This window comes from Brassica oleracea, chromosome C4 (assembly GCF_000695525.1).
Source record: "Brassica oleracea var. oleracea cultivar TO1000 chromosome C4, BOL, whole genome shotgun sequence".
Classification (NCBI taxonomy): Eukaryota; Viridiplantae; Streptophyta; class Magnoliopsida; order Brassicales; family Brassicaceae; genus Brassica; species Brassica oleracea.
Window position 1 is genome coordinate 52,217,088 of NC_027751.1, and position 14,962 is coordinate 52,232,049.

The 14,962-nt window shown below is 40.6% G+C and overlaps 2 protein-coding genes and 1 long non-coding RNA gene across 3 annotated transcripts; all 3 read left to right on the top strand.

Annotated features, from left to right (window-relative positions):
- Positions 1-287: 287 nt before the first annotated feature.
- On the top strand, positions 288-4,874 carry LOC106341771 (extensin-2-like). The gene is made up of 3 exons (XM_013780488.1): positions 288-2,119; positions 2,449-4,420; positions 4,508-4,874. The coding sequence occupies exons 1-2, from the start codon at positions 415-417 to the stop codon at positions 4,380-4,382; spliced, it is 3,639 nt and encodes a 1,212-aa protein (XP_013635942.1). The 5' UTR covers positions 288-414; the 3' UTR covers positions 4,383-4,420; positions 4,508-4,874.
- Positions 4,875-5,622: 748 nt separating this feature from the next.
- On the top strand, positions 5,623-6,612 carry LOC106341175. The gene is made up of 3 exons (XR_001269575.1): positions 5,623-6,055; positions 6,166-6,313; positions 6,435-6,612. It is a non-coding gene; the product is annotated as an uncharacterized LOC106341175 (long non-coding RNA).
- Positions 6,613-8,819: 2,207 nt separating this feature from the next.
- On the top strand, positions 8,820-14,296 carry LOC106341992 (clathrin interactor EPSIN 2-like). Its single transcript, XM_013780759.1, has 14 exons — positions 8,820-9,002; positions 9,372-9,495; positions 9,608-9,659; positions 9,884-9,963; positions 10,049-10,127; positions 10,222-10,305; positions 10,419-10,564; positions 10,778-11,089; positions 11,282-11,323; positions 11,429-11,524; positions 11,597-11,829; positions 12,017-12,243; positions 12,361-13,438; positions 13,522-14,296. Exons 2-14 carry the CDS (start codon positions 9,461-9,463, stop codon positions 14,019-14,021), a joined length of 2,964 nt encoding a protein of 987 aa, XP_013636213.1. The 5' UTR covers positions 8,820-9,002; positions 9,372-9,460; the 3' UTR covers positions 14,022-14,296.
- Positions 14,297-14,962: the final 666 nt, after the last annotated feature.

The following is a 14,962-nucleotide window of genomic DNA, read 5'->3' on the forward strand; positions in this document are numbered from 1 at the left end:
TTAACAAGCATCAGCAAATAGTAGCATTTATTCTAAAGAATGATTAATAGTTATCAATCAGAATTTTGGATTATTTCAATCGGGTGGTTGAAGATTAGTTTTCTAACACAGTGGAAATTTCCTGATATTTTATATTTTAATTATAAAAGTTACAAAACCAATAATTGCCAGCTAATTGCGAAATTAAAATAACAATAGAAAAAGAGACGTAAATATTGAATCGGTCCCTTATGAACAAAGGCCACCTCAAACGACTACGTTTCTCCACTATAAAACAACTCTCTTCCATGCAGAAACACATTCAATCACTTCTTCCTCATCTTCTTCAAACATTACCCACTTTCTCCATTTTTTTCTTCCACTAATAATTTGGAGAAAAGCCTTAGTAGCCGGTTAAAATATCCGGTGAAAACAATGGCGACTCCGGCGTGTAGTCATGCCAGGGGTCAATGGGTAGTAGCCATTTTGGCGTTACTTGTTGGCTCGGCAATCGCTACTGAACCTTACATTTATAGCTCTCCTCCACCACCGTATGTGTATAAATCTCCACCGCCTCCGGTTGCATCTCCTCCACCTCCTTATGAATACAAATCTCCTCCCCCTCCGGTTAAGTCCCCTCCACCACCGTATGAGTATAAATCTCCTCCTCCTCCTGTTAAGTCTCCTCCACCACCTTATTACTACCACTCTCCACCACCACCTGTGAAGTCTCCTCCCCCTCCTTATGTATACCACTCTCCTCCTCCTCCGGTTAAGTCTCCTCCACCACCGTATTACTACCACTCTCCACCACCACCCGTGAAGTCTCCCCCCCCTCCATATGTGTACCACTCTCCTCCTCCTCCGGTTAAGTCTCCTCCACCACCGTATTACTACCACTCTCCACCACCACCCGTGAAGTCTCCTCCCCCTCCTTATGTCTACCACTCTCCTCCTCCTCCGGTTAAGTCTCCTCCACCACCGTATTACTACCACTCTCCACCACCACCCGTGAAGTCTCCTCCCCCTCCTTATGTCTACCACTCTCCTCCTCCTCCGGTTAAGTCTCCTCCACCACCGTATTACTACCACTCTCCACCTCCCCCGGTGAAATCTCCACCACCACCGTATTATTACCACTCTCCTCCGCCTCCGGTGAAATCTCCTCCTCCTCCTTATTACTATCATTCTCCACCTCCCGTGAAATCTCCTCCACCACCATACTACTATCACTCACCACCTCCTCCAGTGAAATCTCCACCACCACCATACTACTACCATTCTCCACCTCCTCCGGTGAAGTCTCCTCCACCACCATACTACTATCACTCACCACCTCCTCCAGTGAAATCTCCACCACCACCATACTACTACCATTCTCCACCTCCTCCAGTGAAGTCTCCTCCACCACCGTACTACTATCACTCTCCCCCCCCTCCGGTGAAGTCTCCTCCACCACCATACTACTATCACTCACCACCTCCTCCAGTGAAATCTCCACCACCACCATACTACTACCATTCTCCACCTCCTCCAGTGAAGTCTCCTCCACCACCGTACTACTATCACTCTCCACCCCCTCCGGTGAAGTCTCCTCCACCACCGTACTATTATCACTCTCCTCCTCCTCCGGTTAAGTCTCCACCTCCACCTTACTACTACCACTCTCCTCCTCCTCCGGTCAAGTCTCCACCTCCACCTTACTACTACCACTCTCCACCACCACCAGTCAAATCTCCACCACCACCGTACTACTACCACTCTCCTCCTCCCCCAGTTAAATTTCCACCGCCGCCATACTATTATCACTCTCCACCACCACCAGTCAAATCTCCTCCACCTCCATACTACTACCATTCACCGCCTCCTCCGGTGAAATCACCACCTCCACCTTACTATTACTCATCTCCACCACCACCAAAATCTTACCCTCCACCATATTACTACTCATCTCCACCACCACCACCAAAGTCGTACTCTCCACCATACTACTATTCATCACCACCACCTCCGGTGTCATACCCTCATCCTCACCCACACACACATCCACTTGTCTTCAAAGTTGTTGGTAAGGTGTACTGTTACAGATGTTATGACTGGACATACCCTAAAAAGTCCCACGATAAGAAGCATCTCAAAGGTAACTTATAAGCCTCCCCCCACGTGTTCAATAATAAATTCTAATCTTAGCAAATTCCTTAACTAATTTACATAATTTTATCTTGATGCTTATAGGACTTAAATAATTAACTAGCATATATGTATTGTAAAGTACTAGTAGTTGCATGTGATCTAGATTATTTTTATTAGTGGAGAAAAGAAAACGATTAAGTCAAGAAAAAGACAAGAATCTGTTATTGACAAACAATCCAAAGGGATCGAACAAGCAAAATCGATTTTGTAGATATACCAACTAAAAGGACATCAAATGATATTTTTAAATTTTAATAATTTGTTTTCGTCATATAGGTGCTGTTGTGGAAGTGACTTGCAAGGCCGGTGACAAGACAGTGAAGGCATACGGAAAGACCAAAATCAACGGTAAATACGCAATCACCGTTAAAGGATACAACTACCGTAAATATGGTGGCGACGTCTGCACGGCCAAGCTTCACGCTCCTCCTAAGGGATCACCATGTAACATTCCTACAAGTTACCATATGGGTAACAAAGGTGCAAAACTCCATGTGAAATCAAAGACAAAGTACGAGGTTGTGCTTTATGCTAAGTCCTTTGCTTATGCACCTAAGAAACCTTACGGTGAGTGCCACAAACCGGCTCCTTACCATCCTCCATACTACTACAAATCTCCACCACCACCGTCTCCGGTTTACTACTACAAGTCACCACCTCCACCAGCTCCTACTTACGTCTACAAGTCTCCACCACCACCAACTCCGACTTATGTCTACAAATCACCACCTCCACCAACCCCAACATATGTCTACAAATCACCACCACCACCAACTCCGACTTACGTCTACAAGTCACCACCGCCGCCAACCCCGACCTATGTTTACAAATCACCACCGCCACCAACCCCGACTTATGTCTATAAATCTCCACCACCACCAACCCCTACTTATGTTTACAAGTCACCACCTCCACCAACTCCGACTTATGTATACAAGTCACCACCACCTCCAACCCCAACATATGTTTACAAATCTCCACCACCACCGACTCCAACCTATGTTTACAAATCACCACCTCCTCCTACTCCGACCTATGTCTACAAGTCACCGCCTCCTCCCACTCCAACGTATGTTTACAAATCACCACCCCCTCCAACGCACACTCCTACACCATACTACTACCACTCTCCACCACCACCAGTAAAATCTCCTCCACCTCCATATTATTATCACTCACCACCACCACCCATCAAATCCCCACCACCTCCATACTACTACCATTCTCCACCACCTCCGGTCAAGTCTCCTCCACCACCATACTACTATCATTCACCACCTCCACCGGTGAAATCTCCACCACCACCATACTACTACCACTCACCACCTCCTCCAGTCAAATCTCCTCCTCCACCATACTATTACCATTCACCTCCTCCACCGGTGAAATCTCCACCACCACCATACTACTACCACTCACCACCTCCTCCCGTCAAGTCTCCTCCTCCACCATACTATTACCACTCACCACCTCCACCCGTGAAATCTCCTCCTCCACCATACTACTACCACTCACCACCTCCACCCGTGAATTCTCCTCCTCCACCATACTACCACTCACCTCCCCCACCAGTGAAATCACCTCCACCACCTTACTACTATCACTCACCACCCCCACCTGTGAAGTCTCCTCCTCCACCATACTATTATCACTCACCACCCCCTCCAGTCAAATCTCCACCACCACCATACTATTATCACTCACCACCCCCTCCAGTCAAATCTCCACCACCACCATACTATTATCACTCACCACCCCCTCCAGTCAAATCTCCACCACCACCATACTATTATCACTCACCACCCCCTCCAGTCAAATCTCCACCACCACCATACTATTATCACTCACCACCCCCTCCAGTCAAATCTCCACCACCACCATACTATTATCACTCACCACCCCCTCCAGTCAAATCTCCACCACCACCATACTATTATCACTCACCACCCCCTCCAGTCAAATCTCCACCACCACCATACTATTATCACTCACCACCCCCTCCAGTCAAATCTCCACCACCACCATACTATTATCACTCACCACCCCCTCCAGTCAAATCTCCACCACCACCATACTACTACCATTCACCACCTCCTCCGGTGAAATCCCCACCACCACCGTACCATTACAACTCTCCACCACCACCAGTAAAATCTCCCCCACCTCCAGTCTACATCTACGCTTCTCCCCCACCTCCTACCCATTACTAGGCTCGTCAAACTCAGCAACATTTCCACATTATTCAAGTAAGTTCCAACCCTCCAATACTTTCAATATGCTCCATATCCATTTCGATAAAACTTTCCACTAAAATCTCAGTTTTATCTACACAGGTTTTCTTTTTAAAAATGAAATAAAGGAAGGGTCAAAGTCAAAGATGAGAAGAAGTGAACCAAATAAGGATCGTCTCGTGGAAACCATGAACAATACATCTTCAACAATGATCCACATCACTTCCTCTTCTTCAGTGTCGCTCATCTTCCACTTCTGCATTATCATCTTCGCGTCTTCATCAAGTCGGATTGTTTCCAAAGACCCTTTTAGATCGTATCATAGTACTCTTCTTTGTAACCTTGTGTTATCGTTATTTATTTGTTGTGCATACATTTTCTACATATTTTTTACATTAATGTAATGAGTGAGGTGTTAAAATGTTCAGTTTCGTGTTTCTTAAGATTGTTCGTTTTAACGTTATTTTTATATTTTGAAACATTCAAGTTTGAAAGACATTCTGGTGAGTTGGTCACGACATATATATATCGTTGCTTCAAACGCTGGAAAGTGAAAATAAGAACATGACAACACCTTTGCGATCTGATTGGCTTATTAGTTAATTGTGCTGTGGAGTTAGTCAGATAATCACTTTCGTTCAACTAATTTCCACCTGATTGTTTTTCTCGACATTGACTGTTGAACTATACATTTGTGAAAAACACCGATCGATGAAAGAAAATCAAATTAAAACAAATTTTGCTAGAAAATTACGAATCTAAAAATTTGAAATGAATTGATAATTTGATTAAAAAACTTAATCGAATATAGTTTGTATACTTTGTTAAACCAAAAACACATAAAAAAAAAACAGGAACTAGAATACTTGTGACAAAAGAAAAAGGACTAAAATACACGTAAAGTGGTTGTAAATTGGGCTTTGGATAAGGAATAGCTGAGCTGAGGCCCATTACTAAACGTATTTGTCCACGGGTTTTGTCACCGTCACTTTTTTTTGTAAATTGAAAAATATCTTACCAAAAAATGAAAATGAAAATCTATATATATAATTCTAGGTCAGAAAGTCGTTGATCCTGGTGCCGACACGTGTCCTTCATTTATTCTGGTGTACATTAGTTTGGGTTTCGTCTGCATTCATAGTCCTTATTTTACAAGCCCATCTATAGAGAGTGAGTCAATATATTCGAAACGCGTCGTTTTTTTGATTATATGGGTTAAACCCGTTTTTTCATCTCCTTCTGAAATTGCCGTCTTCTCCAATCCCTAATTTTGCAGCCGTCTATATGAGAATGTATCTGTAATGTTAATCGTCATTCAAACATGTCATAAAGAATCTTCTTTTAACTCTCTGCTACCGTCTCTCCCACTAAGTTGATTTTAATTACTATTTCCCACCACTACTTAGCAAATACCTTAATTCGCACATCTATAAATAAGGGATGAAGAACTCTCCAAATCTCATACTTTCACCGTATTATTTATACTACCCCTTTCAGAAAAGAGCTTCCAAAGATGGTAACCGCTCCAATCCTGCTTTCCATCTGAAGAGTGGCCGTGCCTCTAAGAAGGTTTTGACGAGGCTTTGGGAGGCAGAACGTCAAGAAATCTGGAGAACTCATGGGGTTTGACTTGCTCTTGATTAATGAAAAAGGTACACATATATCTACTTTTTCTTTATGCTCATATAGATATTTTTCTCTTTTTTTTTTGTAAAAACACTGAGATAATCTTGACCAACTTCTTCAAGCTTCTTACTGACAGTCGACGCTGCAACAAGGTTCAATTCCATCTCTGTCGACTGTAATAATATGTTTGTGAGGATGCTTCCACCCGTGATGAGGAAGAAATAAAGAGAGAGCCCCTGTGGTGGCTCTGTTCTTTAGCAGATCATGACGTCGTTCCATGTTTCGTAAGGAGTTTCATGAATTAGTTCTGAATTGTACATATATGACTTGATTTCAGTCGCTCTATCGTGGGATAATCGCGGTACCCCCACTCAGACTGAACCTAAAGTGTTTTTTTTTAATCAGGATCTTGGTTCTGCTAGCTTAGGAAAAAGGAAAATCGGGAACAGGGATTCTTAGATATGAGTTGAGTCCATGTTTAAGAAGATAATCGATCTGGGGAAGCCCCGATTAGTTTCAATCCTTACGGCGGGAATATGGGGAGATTATAAAGTCGCAACACCGTTCCCCTACCGAGATAAGCTTTTCAAGATTTAATACACTATAATAACTGGAAATAATTGTCAGCTGAAAAGATAGAGAAGTGTTTTTAGAAATAGATTAAAGTGCTTCACAGTTTCATGACCTGGTTTTGTACGTAAGAAGCCTTTAAATATGTATTTGATCACGAGCGAGTATTTTAGAAAGAGCTTCAATCGATTAGTAAAGGTCAAAACTTTCGTTGATCTTTAGGAACTTATTCACAAGTGAACAGAGTATCCTACCTGCCAAGTACGACATATGAGAGATTATTTATCATTTGATATAAAGATTGGTGTTAGTTAAATATTTTATTGCGTTGGTGAAGCAATATAGAATGTATTAGTTATTGATATCATATATTGTATGTTTTCTCTGTTTTACATCACAATACTCTACAATTTTAAATTGTTTCGAAAAGTATTTATAAGGAGGTTAATTAAGAATATAATGAGATTCTGAAAAATACAAACGTTAAAACACCACTAGCTATGTTTCTAATATATTAATCCAATCAAAATTAATCATTATCATATTCCGTTAGGGTATCGTATCGTGAAAAAATTTTGACTTTTATAAATGCATTCATTATTTGTTTCTAATATGTTTTGTTTCACCACTATTACGTTTCTCAAAACAATGGAATTCAACATCAACAAAACTGTCACAGCATGGGAAGAAATGTTTAAATGGAAGAATGAATTTGGAACCGATCGCATTATAAAGGTATGTAGGTAAGTAACTGATATTATATTTGGTCTTAGATGTTACAGAAAGGAGTATATAATAGCATGCCCAAGTTAATAAAGTTTTTGGCTTTATTGCTCGAAACAAGATTTCAGTTCAAAGAGTTGGTCAACATGGAATTTATGAAGATGGAAGGCCTATCTATATCGAATCATGGAATTTATGAAGATGGAAGGTCTATCTATATCGAGTGCCTAGGACAAGTCATCCCAGTAAGTTATGGGTATTACAACGAGGGGTACTTAAAGTATCATGTACATGAATTCGAAAAGCCTCTGCAACAGAAGCTTAACCAACGTTTATATATGCTTGGTAAAGTTCTTTAAGAACTTAACCAAAAAAATATATTGGTTTAAATTTCATTAACGTAAAGATACATTATCTTCTGTAACATTGAAATTTACTATAAGAGATTATTAATTTCACAGTAATATAATTTTAAAAAATCCTGCTTAAATGAACGAGTGTTACTTAATCCGAAAGTGTAGTACGACCTTGTCTTCTTCATATGGTTTATTTGATAAAAGTTTGGATGATATGGTTTATTTGATAAATGTTTTAATAAAATGTATGTATACTTAAATAATCAATTTTAGATTGTTATGTTATTTAACGAACTTTAGAAAACAAATTTTAAATTGATTCATTTTTCACATTATCTAAATCAATAGGTTTAAAAATGTATAAAAAAGTACCAACACACTCAAAAACAAATATATAAGAATGAAAATAATTCATAATTTATGTATTGAATTTCAACCGTAGTGACAAGTATTTTTATTTACTTGCTTTTATAATAAAAATATAGCAAACACTAAAAATGTAAAATAATTACATTAATGCAAAAAATAATTTTTTTAAATTAATTTATCAAACCTTTGATTTCTAATAAGACCAACAGAAACGATAGTAAAAACTAAAATTGTTTAAATTTTAGAGTAAACTGCATATTTTTACATGTACATGAAATTACAATATATCTTTTAGTTGATTTTCATTTGCTTAACAAAGATTAATATGTCATTTATTTTTCTGATAATTTTTTCCGGCTGCAAAAAAAAATATATAATTTTTTTGTAGTGTATCATACATATCTCTTTCAAATACAAACTTAAAACACAAACTATAAAATTATACAAAAAATACTAATCTAAATCATCAGTAAAATATATCCCGTCCGTAGGCCAAACTTAGTAAGCATATATTTAGATTTCCAAATTGTAAATTTGAATAGAATACTGTATTCCATTTGAGATTCAGGTATAAAACGTGCTGACAACAAAGTAATAATTGTGTTAGCCTACAAATTAAAAAGAAAAACGAAAATGAAGAAGAAACAGCTGTGATCTTAAATAGAGAGTGATTACTGATTAGGAGTCCTCCTTAATATTCTGCGAGTTAATCGCGCTGTCTTTATCATTTTTATTTCCACTTTTTACTCTCTTTTTTTATTAATTAATTAATTTTTATTTGTAATTGAATGTTCTCTTCTGGCTGGCTGGCTGGCTGTGTGTTCTCCTCTCTCTCTAGACCCGCAATTTTAGAGAGAGGATTGATTGATTGGGAAGGAAGAAGGATCACGATCTGCTATTGCCGCTTCTTCTTCTCAAGGCGATTAGATTCTTTGTCGAGTTTGCATTCCCGCAGGTACGATCCAGCTGTTTTGGAGATTAGATTTAATGTTTCCGTATCGGTTTCATCAGATCTGTGTGTGTTTTTCATTTTGAGCTTGATCGAATTGTGATTGAGAGTCTGCGTGGTTGTGATTTGATTTGCTTCTTATTATTCATTTGATTGAGCGAAAATTGGGAATCTGAACGAAGAAACAATCGATCAAGGCCACGTCATCTAGCTGATTGATTTATGCTTATGCCTCCATTATATGATTTGATGTCATTAGTCATTACTCTCTTGCGGTTTGTGTTATTTGATTCGTCGTTTCTTTTTTTTTTTTTTTTTTCGGTTTCTCTTCTTCTATCCTTTTTGTGGTGGTGATATATGACTTGTTTGATACAGTTGAGAGCAAAAAGGGTGAAGTTTTTGCAATTCGTAGAGGGCGCTTGTTTGTTTAAGAGCTACTTATTCCTGCTGGAACACATACCAAGATGAAGAAAGTCTTTGGTCAAACTGTCAGAGACCTGTAAGAACTATAATGCCCTGGAACTGGAACTGGAACTGAATGAATATTTACAAGGCTAATTGTTGTGTGGTTTATACTTTTTTTTTTATTAACCATGTTTTATTTTTTATAGCAAGAGAGAGGTCAACAAGAAAGTGCTTAAAGTGCCTGGAATAGAACAGAAGGTAAAAGGATACTCTTTGTAGCTTCTTCTCACTTTGAAATTCTGATCAAACTGAGATTCAGGAGCTCTTTGTGTTGATCAATTTCGTTACTTTTTTTTCATAAAACTAGAATTTATGAGTAGTTAAGCTTATCTTGGTTGCATTCCTCATCTGGTTATGGAATGCGAAGCGAGAAGTCCAACATAGTTTCATGTTGTTTCTCACCTCTTTTTATTCCTCTTCAGGTTCTAGATGCTACTAGCAATGAGCCATGGGGTCCTCACGGATCACTTCTTGCTGATCTTGCGCAAGCTTCCATAAATTAGTAACTACAACCACCTTTCAAATTTTCTATTTTGCTGTAGTTATGACATCACACAGGAATGACAAGATTGTTACTTCTTTTGCAGCCATGAATACCAGCTGATCATGGGGGTCCTTTGGAAACGACTTAGCGACACTGGAAAGAACTGGCGGCATGTCTACAAGGTAAGACTATATTTGGTGACTTATTCCCTGTTTATATTTTTGTAGCAGTGAATGATACAGTTTCCTTCTGCTTTACCTCTTCTGTCCACTTCAGGCTTTGACGGTTTTGGAGTACATGGTAGGCCATGGGTCAGAACGTGTCATAGACGAGATTCGAGAGCGTGCATATCAAATTTCGGTAATGACCACGCTGAGTGCATTACTTTAGAAATGTTCAGCATCAATAGAATCCTTCCATGCTATATCTCAGCGGTTGACTATCTTACACTATGTCCATTTTCCATGTGGCAGACATTATCCGATTTTCAGTATATTGACTCCGGTGGTAGAGATCAAGGAAGCAATGTTAGGAAGAAATCACAGAGCCTGGTGGCGTTGGTTAATGACAAAGAAAGAATAGCTGAGGTCAGAGAGAAGGCTTCAGCTAACAGAGACAAGTAAGTTTGCTTGTAATTGTATCTTCTGGTCGCTAGTGTCCTTGCAACTGTTATTATGCCTCCTATTAGTGTATCAATTTGTAGTTGGCATTTTAAGTATTAGCTCCTGACTTTTGAAAGTTATTCATTTCTGAGTGGTAAAAAGTTACACATATTTCAATTAAAAATGCCTGAGGAGCTGAACATATCAACCTGGCATTATTTTTACAACAGGTATCGCAGCTCAGCACCAGGTGGGATGTATAAGCCTTCAGGAGGATATGGTGACAAATATGATTACGGGTCCCGGGATGAAGAGCGAAGTAGTTATGGAAGAGAAAGAGAATATGGTTACAGGGATAATGATAGAAATAGCCGCGATGGAGATCGTCATTCCAGAGACTCTGAAGACCGGTATGGGAGAGATGGTAATAGGGAAGATGATTACAGAGGAAGGAGCAGAAGTGTTGATAACTTCCAAACTGGTTCGCGAGGTAGGAGTTCAGATAGGGAACGAACGTTTGAGGATGATGGCCATTCATCAAGGTATGTTGATCTGGAGTTTCAGCTTGCCTCTAAACTTGATCTTAAAAAGAAGGGAACAATTTTGAGATTTAATCAATACCACTGGATGATGTGAATAGTAGCTTAGCAGTAGTTGATGTCAAAAACCATGTTTCAGGCATCTTTTTAGCTTAGATCTACTTATACATTGAAACATTCCTCTTTATCGTGTAGGGGTAGTGGTGCTAGAGCTGATGACAATTCTCAGGATGGGAGGTAAATTATGATGTCTTTTGCTGAAGTTTGGGCCTTTTTCATATTGTATTAAGTTTTGTAGATTTATGTCAACTCATATCATCTTTCTTCGGGACAATATGACAGAGGGCAGCTCCAGAGGAAGTTTTCTGAACAAAATATTGGTGCTCCACCTAGTTATGAAGAAGCTGTCAGTGAACGGAGCCCTGTATATAGTGAAAGGTGATAATTCTCTACTATGCAGATTCAGAGCTACGTTGGTTTTATTGGTTCTGATGAATCTTTTTGTGCCAGGGATGGTGGGGAGACCCCACAAGTTGCTGCTCCGGGAGTTGCTTCTCCTCCTCCCCCACAAACTGCTTCTCCAGGAGCTGCTTCTCCTCCTCCCCCACAAGTTGCTGCTCCAGGGGCTGCTTCCCCTCCTGCTGGAAGCAACACAAACAATAATTCTGCTGCTTTTGCTAATGAATCTTCTCCTCAGAAATTTGAGGCCTTTGATGAATTTGATCCACGCGGTGCATTTTCAGGTACAGATGTCTCCAAGTGTACATTTCGTTAGCTCTCAGTTTGTTACATCTTCAAAGTTTTCTTTGCCTTTCAAACTCCTCTACTCCATAAAGATTAATTCTCATTTTTCGTTTGTTTATTATATTGTTATCCATAAAACTCCCTCCGTGTTCCGAGTGTAAGTCATGTGTTTTGTTTCTTTTCCAGCTGGCCCTCCAGCATATGCATCTGCAGACGGTGTTTCAGCTCCTCCAGCGGTTGCTTCTACATCTGCTCCTCCCACCTCAAACAGTGTAGAGATGGACTTACTTGGCTCACTTGCAGACGTATTCTCGTCAAATGCATTGGCCATCGTCCCGGCTGATTCTACGTCTGTTGAAACCAATGGACAAACAAATGCTCCATCGTTTTCTACATCTCAGCCATCAACTCAGGTATTGATACAGGGCTGACGCAGCTAGTTGTACTCGGAGATTTTGACTGTTTCTTAAGAGGATACCTTTTTTATTTGTACAATTTTGATTATTGAAAATTCTCTTTACATTGTACAGACATTTGATGACCCATTTGGTGACTCTCCTTTCAAAGCCTTCACTTCAACGGACACTGACTCAAACCCACAGCAGAGCTTTGGAGCTCCTTTCCAAGCAACACCACCAGCCTTCACCTCGGAGGCCTCACACCATGATACTGCTCAAAGCTTTGGCTTCGGGGACTCATTTTCCGCTGTTGCCAATCCCGCTGTTCAGAATGTGCAACCTCCATCAAACCCACAAGATTTTCCCCAAGATCAGTTTGACACATCTCAGAGTGAAATTGATATTCTAGCTGGCATTCTCCCACCATCTGGTCCTCCACCTTCACTCCCACAACAACCGGGTGCCTCAGGACCAACATCTCAGTTTCCTCCGAGCGGAAACAACATGTACGAGGGATATCATCCTCAGCCGGTATCCTCAGCTCCAAACATGCCTGGACAAACTCCATTTGGGCAAGCTGGTCCTCCAGCTTCACTTCCGCAACAACCGGGTGCCTCAGTAGCAACATCTCAGTTTCCTCCCAGTGGAAACAACATGTACGAGGGATACCATCCTCAGCCGGTATCTTCAGCTCCAAACATGCATGGACAAACTCCATTTGGGCAACAATATAACATGGTTCCTCCTCATTCACAAAATATGGGTGGAGCCACGCCGTATCACAGTGGAGGCTTCATGCACCAGCCTGGCTCATCCAGTTACAATCCTGGAGGAGTAACTTCGCACCCCACAAGCGAAAGCTTCCTTCCACGACCAGTTGCTGCCACTTCATCGAGCTCACAGACTCCTTACACTAACCCCAGTGGACCAGCTGGTCAGTTCATGGGACACCAGGGTCATGGGATGCCGCCTTCTCATGGTCTACAAAGAACTCAATCCGTGCCTGTTAATATGCAAGGGAACAACAATTTCATGGGAGACATGTTTGGACCAACAAGCTCCTTGACGTCATCATCCTCTCATCAAGATCTCACACCTTTAACAGGAGCGATTGAGATTGTTCCTCAGCCTCAGAAAAAGTTTGAGCCAAAGTCATCAGTCTGGGCAGACACGTTGAGCAGGGGGCTTGTTAACTTTAACATATCTGGACGTAAGTGAGAAAATAAAAAAAACAATAAACCCAGTTTGGAGCAAACTCTCTAACATCAGTTTTTGTTTGCTACTTATGTGCAGCTAAAACAAATCCACTGGCAGACATAGGAGTCGACTTTGAGGCGATCAACAGGAGAGAGAAGCGGCTAGAGAAACCGACAAACGCACCAGCACCAACGTCGACTATCAACATGGGTAAAGCAATGGGATCAGGCACTGGCTTAGGGCGTGCTGGTGCAAATTCTATGAGACCTCCAACAAATCCAATGGTAGCTTCTGGCATGCCCATGGGCGGGGTAATGAATGTTGGTGGTTATGGAGGTATGAACCAAAACCAACCTATGGGTATGGGAATGGGACCAGGCATGAACATGAACCAAAACCAACCCATGGGTATAGGAATGGGACCAGGGATGAACATGGGAGGAGGATATGGCCAAGGCTATCAGATGCAACCACAACACCAAGGGATGGTCCCTGGTCAGAACATGCCAGGCAACAACAACAACAACAACTATAATCCGATGATGGGTCAAGGCGGTTACAACCCTCAACAGTCCTATGGGGGTGGATACAGGTAAAGATGAAGCCAAACCATTACACATTAGACTCTCCACTTGTAAAATCAAGAACAGAGGACACTCTAACTCTGTTCTTCTCTCTCTCTCTCTCTCTCTCTGCTTGTTGTGAAATTTGTACTGGTGCGAGTGGCAGACCTCTCTCGGGTCTGTCCTTTTTGTTATATGCGTATTATAAATTTGATGTATACATTTTTTTTTTTTTTTTTTTGGGTTTTCACGTATTGAATGTGTAAAAACATTTTCCCTTCACGGAACAAATAAAAATATTTCAGTTTCTTTCATTCCAAAAGGAGTTGGTATCACTTCCAGTGTCGTTAAAGTCTAACAGAAGTTTCCCTCCGACTTCATTTGCTGCTTCGTCCATTAATTGCTTGAGGTTCACGCCTCTTGTTGAAGCTACAAAACCTCAGGCTCTGAGATAAGATGTGACATTGTTGATTTACTCTTGGAGATGCAGATGATTCTTAGATTTAAGGACCGTTTTGATCAAAGTAAAGGGTATAACCAATCAAGTGAGGTGAAATGGCACAATGTGACCTCCATACTGTAATTTTTTTATTCTTGAAAATTTGTTGGTTTGGGTCTAAATTGGACAAATATAAAACTTAAGTGGCGTTTTTGGATGTTTTGAAGAACTAATGGACACCCGAGAAAATATAAAACTAAAACGCTTAACGACGTTAACTTAACGGTGACGTTTACTCGACGTGCCGAGTGGAGAGTCTTAACGGCGTTCGATCTCACAGTTATCTACTTCTCTCTTTGATTCTTGGCCTTGCTAAAAGTAAAAGCTGCTGCGAAGTTTCTCCTTCAAATCTGATAAGCTTCTTCTGGGTTTGATCCGATCAAAGGTAAGGTGCTGAATTTAGGGTTCAAGGTTTCTGCTTGATCGCCTGCATGCTCTGTTTTCTCTCACATTGAAGTTGAAATTTCGTTGTTTG

Bases quoted from the DNA above. Each gene is read 5' to 3' on its own strand.
- LOC106341992 (XM_013780759.1), top strand. From the start codon at position 9,461: ATGAAGAAAGTCTTTGGTCAAACTGTCAGAGACCT. The intron at 10,128-10,221 runs GTAAGACTATAT...TGTCCACTTCAG, and splicing joins ACTGGCGGCATGTCTACAAG to GCTTTGACGGTTTTGGAGTA. The intron at 11,830-12,016 runs GTACAGATGTCT...TTTCTTTTCCAG, and splicing joins TCCACGCGGTGCATTTTCAG to CTGGCCCTCCAGCATATGCA.
- LOC106341771 (XM_013780488.1), top strand. From the start codon at position 415: ATGGCGACTCCGGCGTGTAGTCATGCCAGGGGTCAATGGGTAGTAGCC. The intron at 2,120-2,448 runs GTAACTTATAAG...TTCGTCATATAG, and splicing joins CGATAAGAAGCATCTCAAAG to GTGCTGTTGTGGAAGTGACT.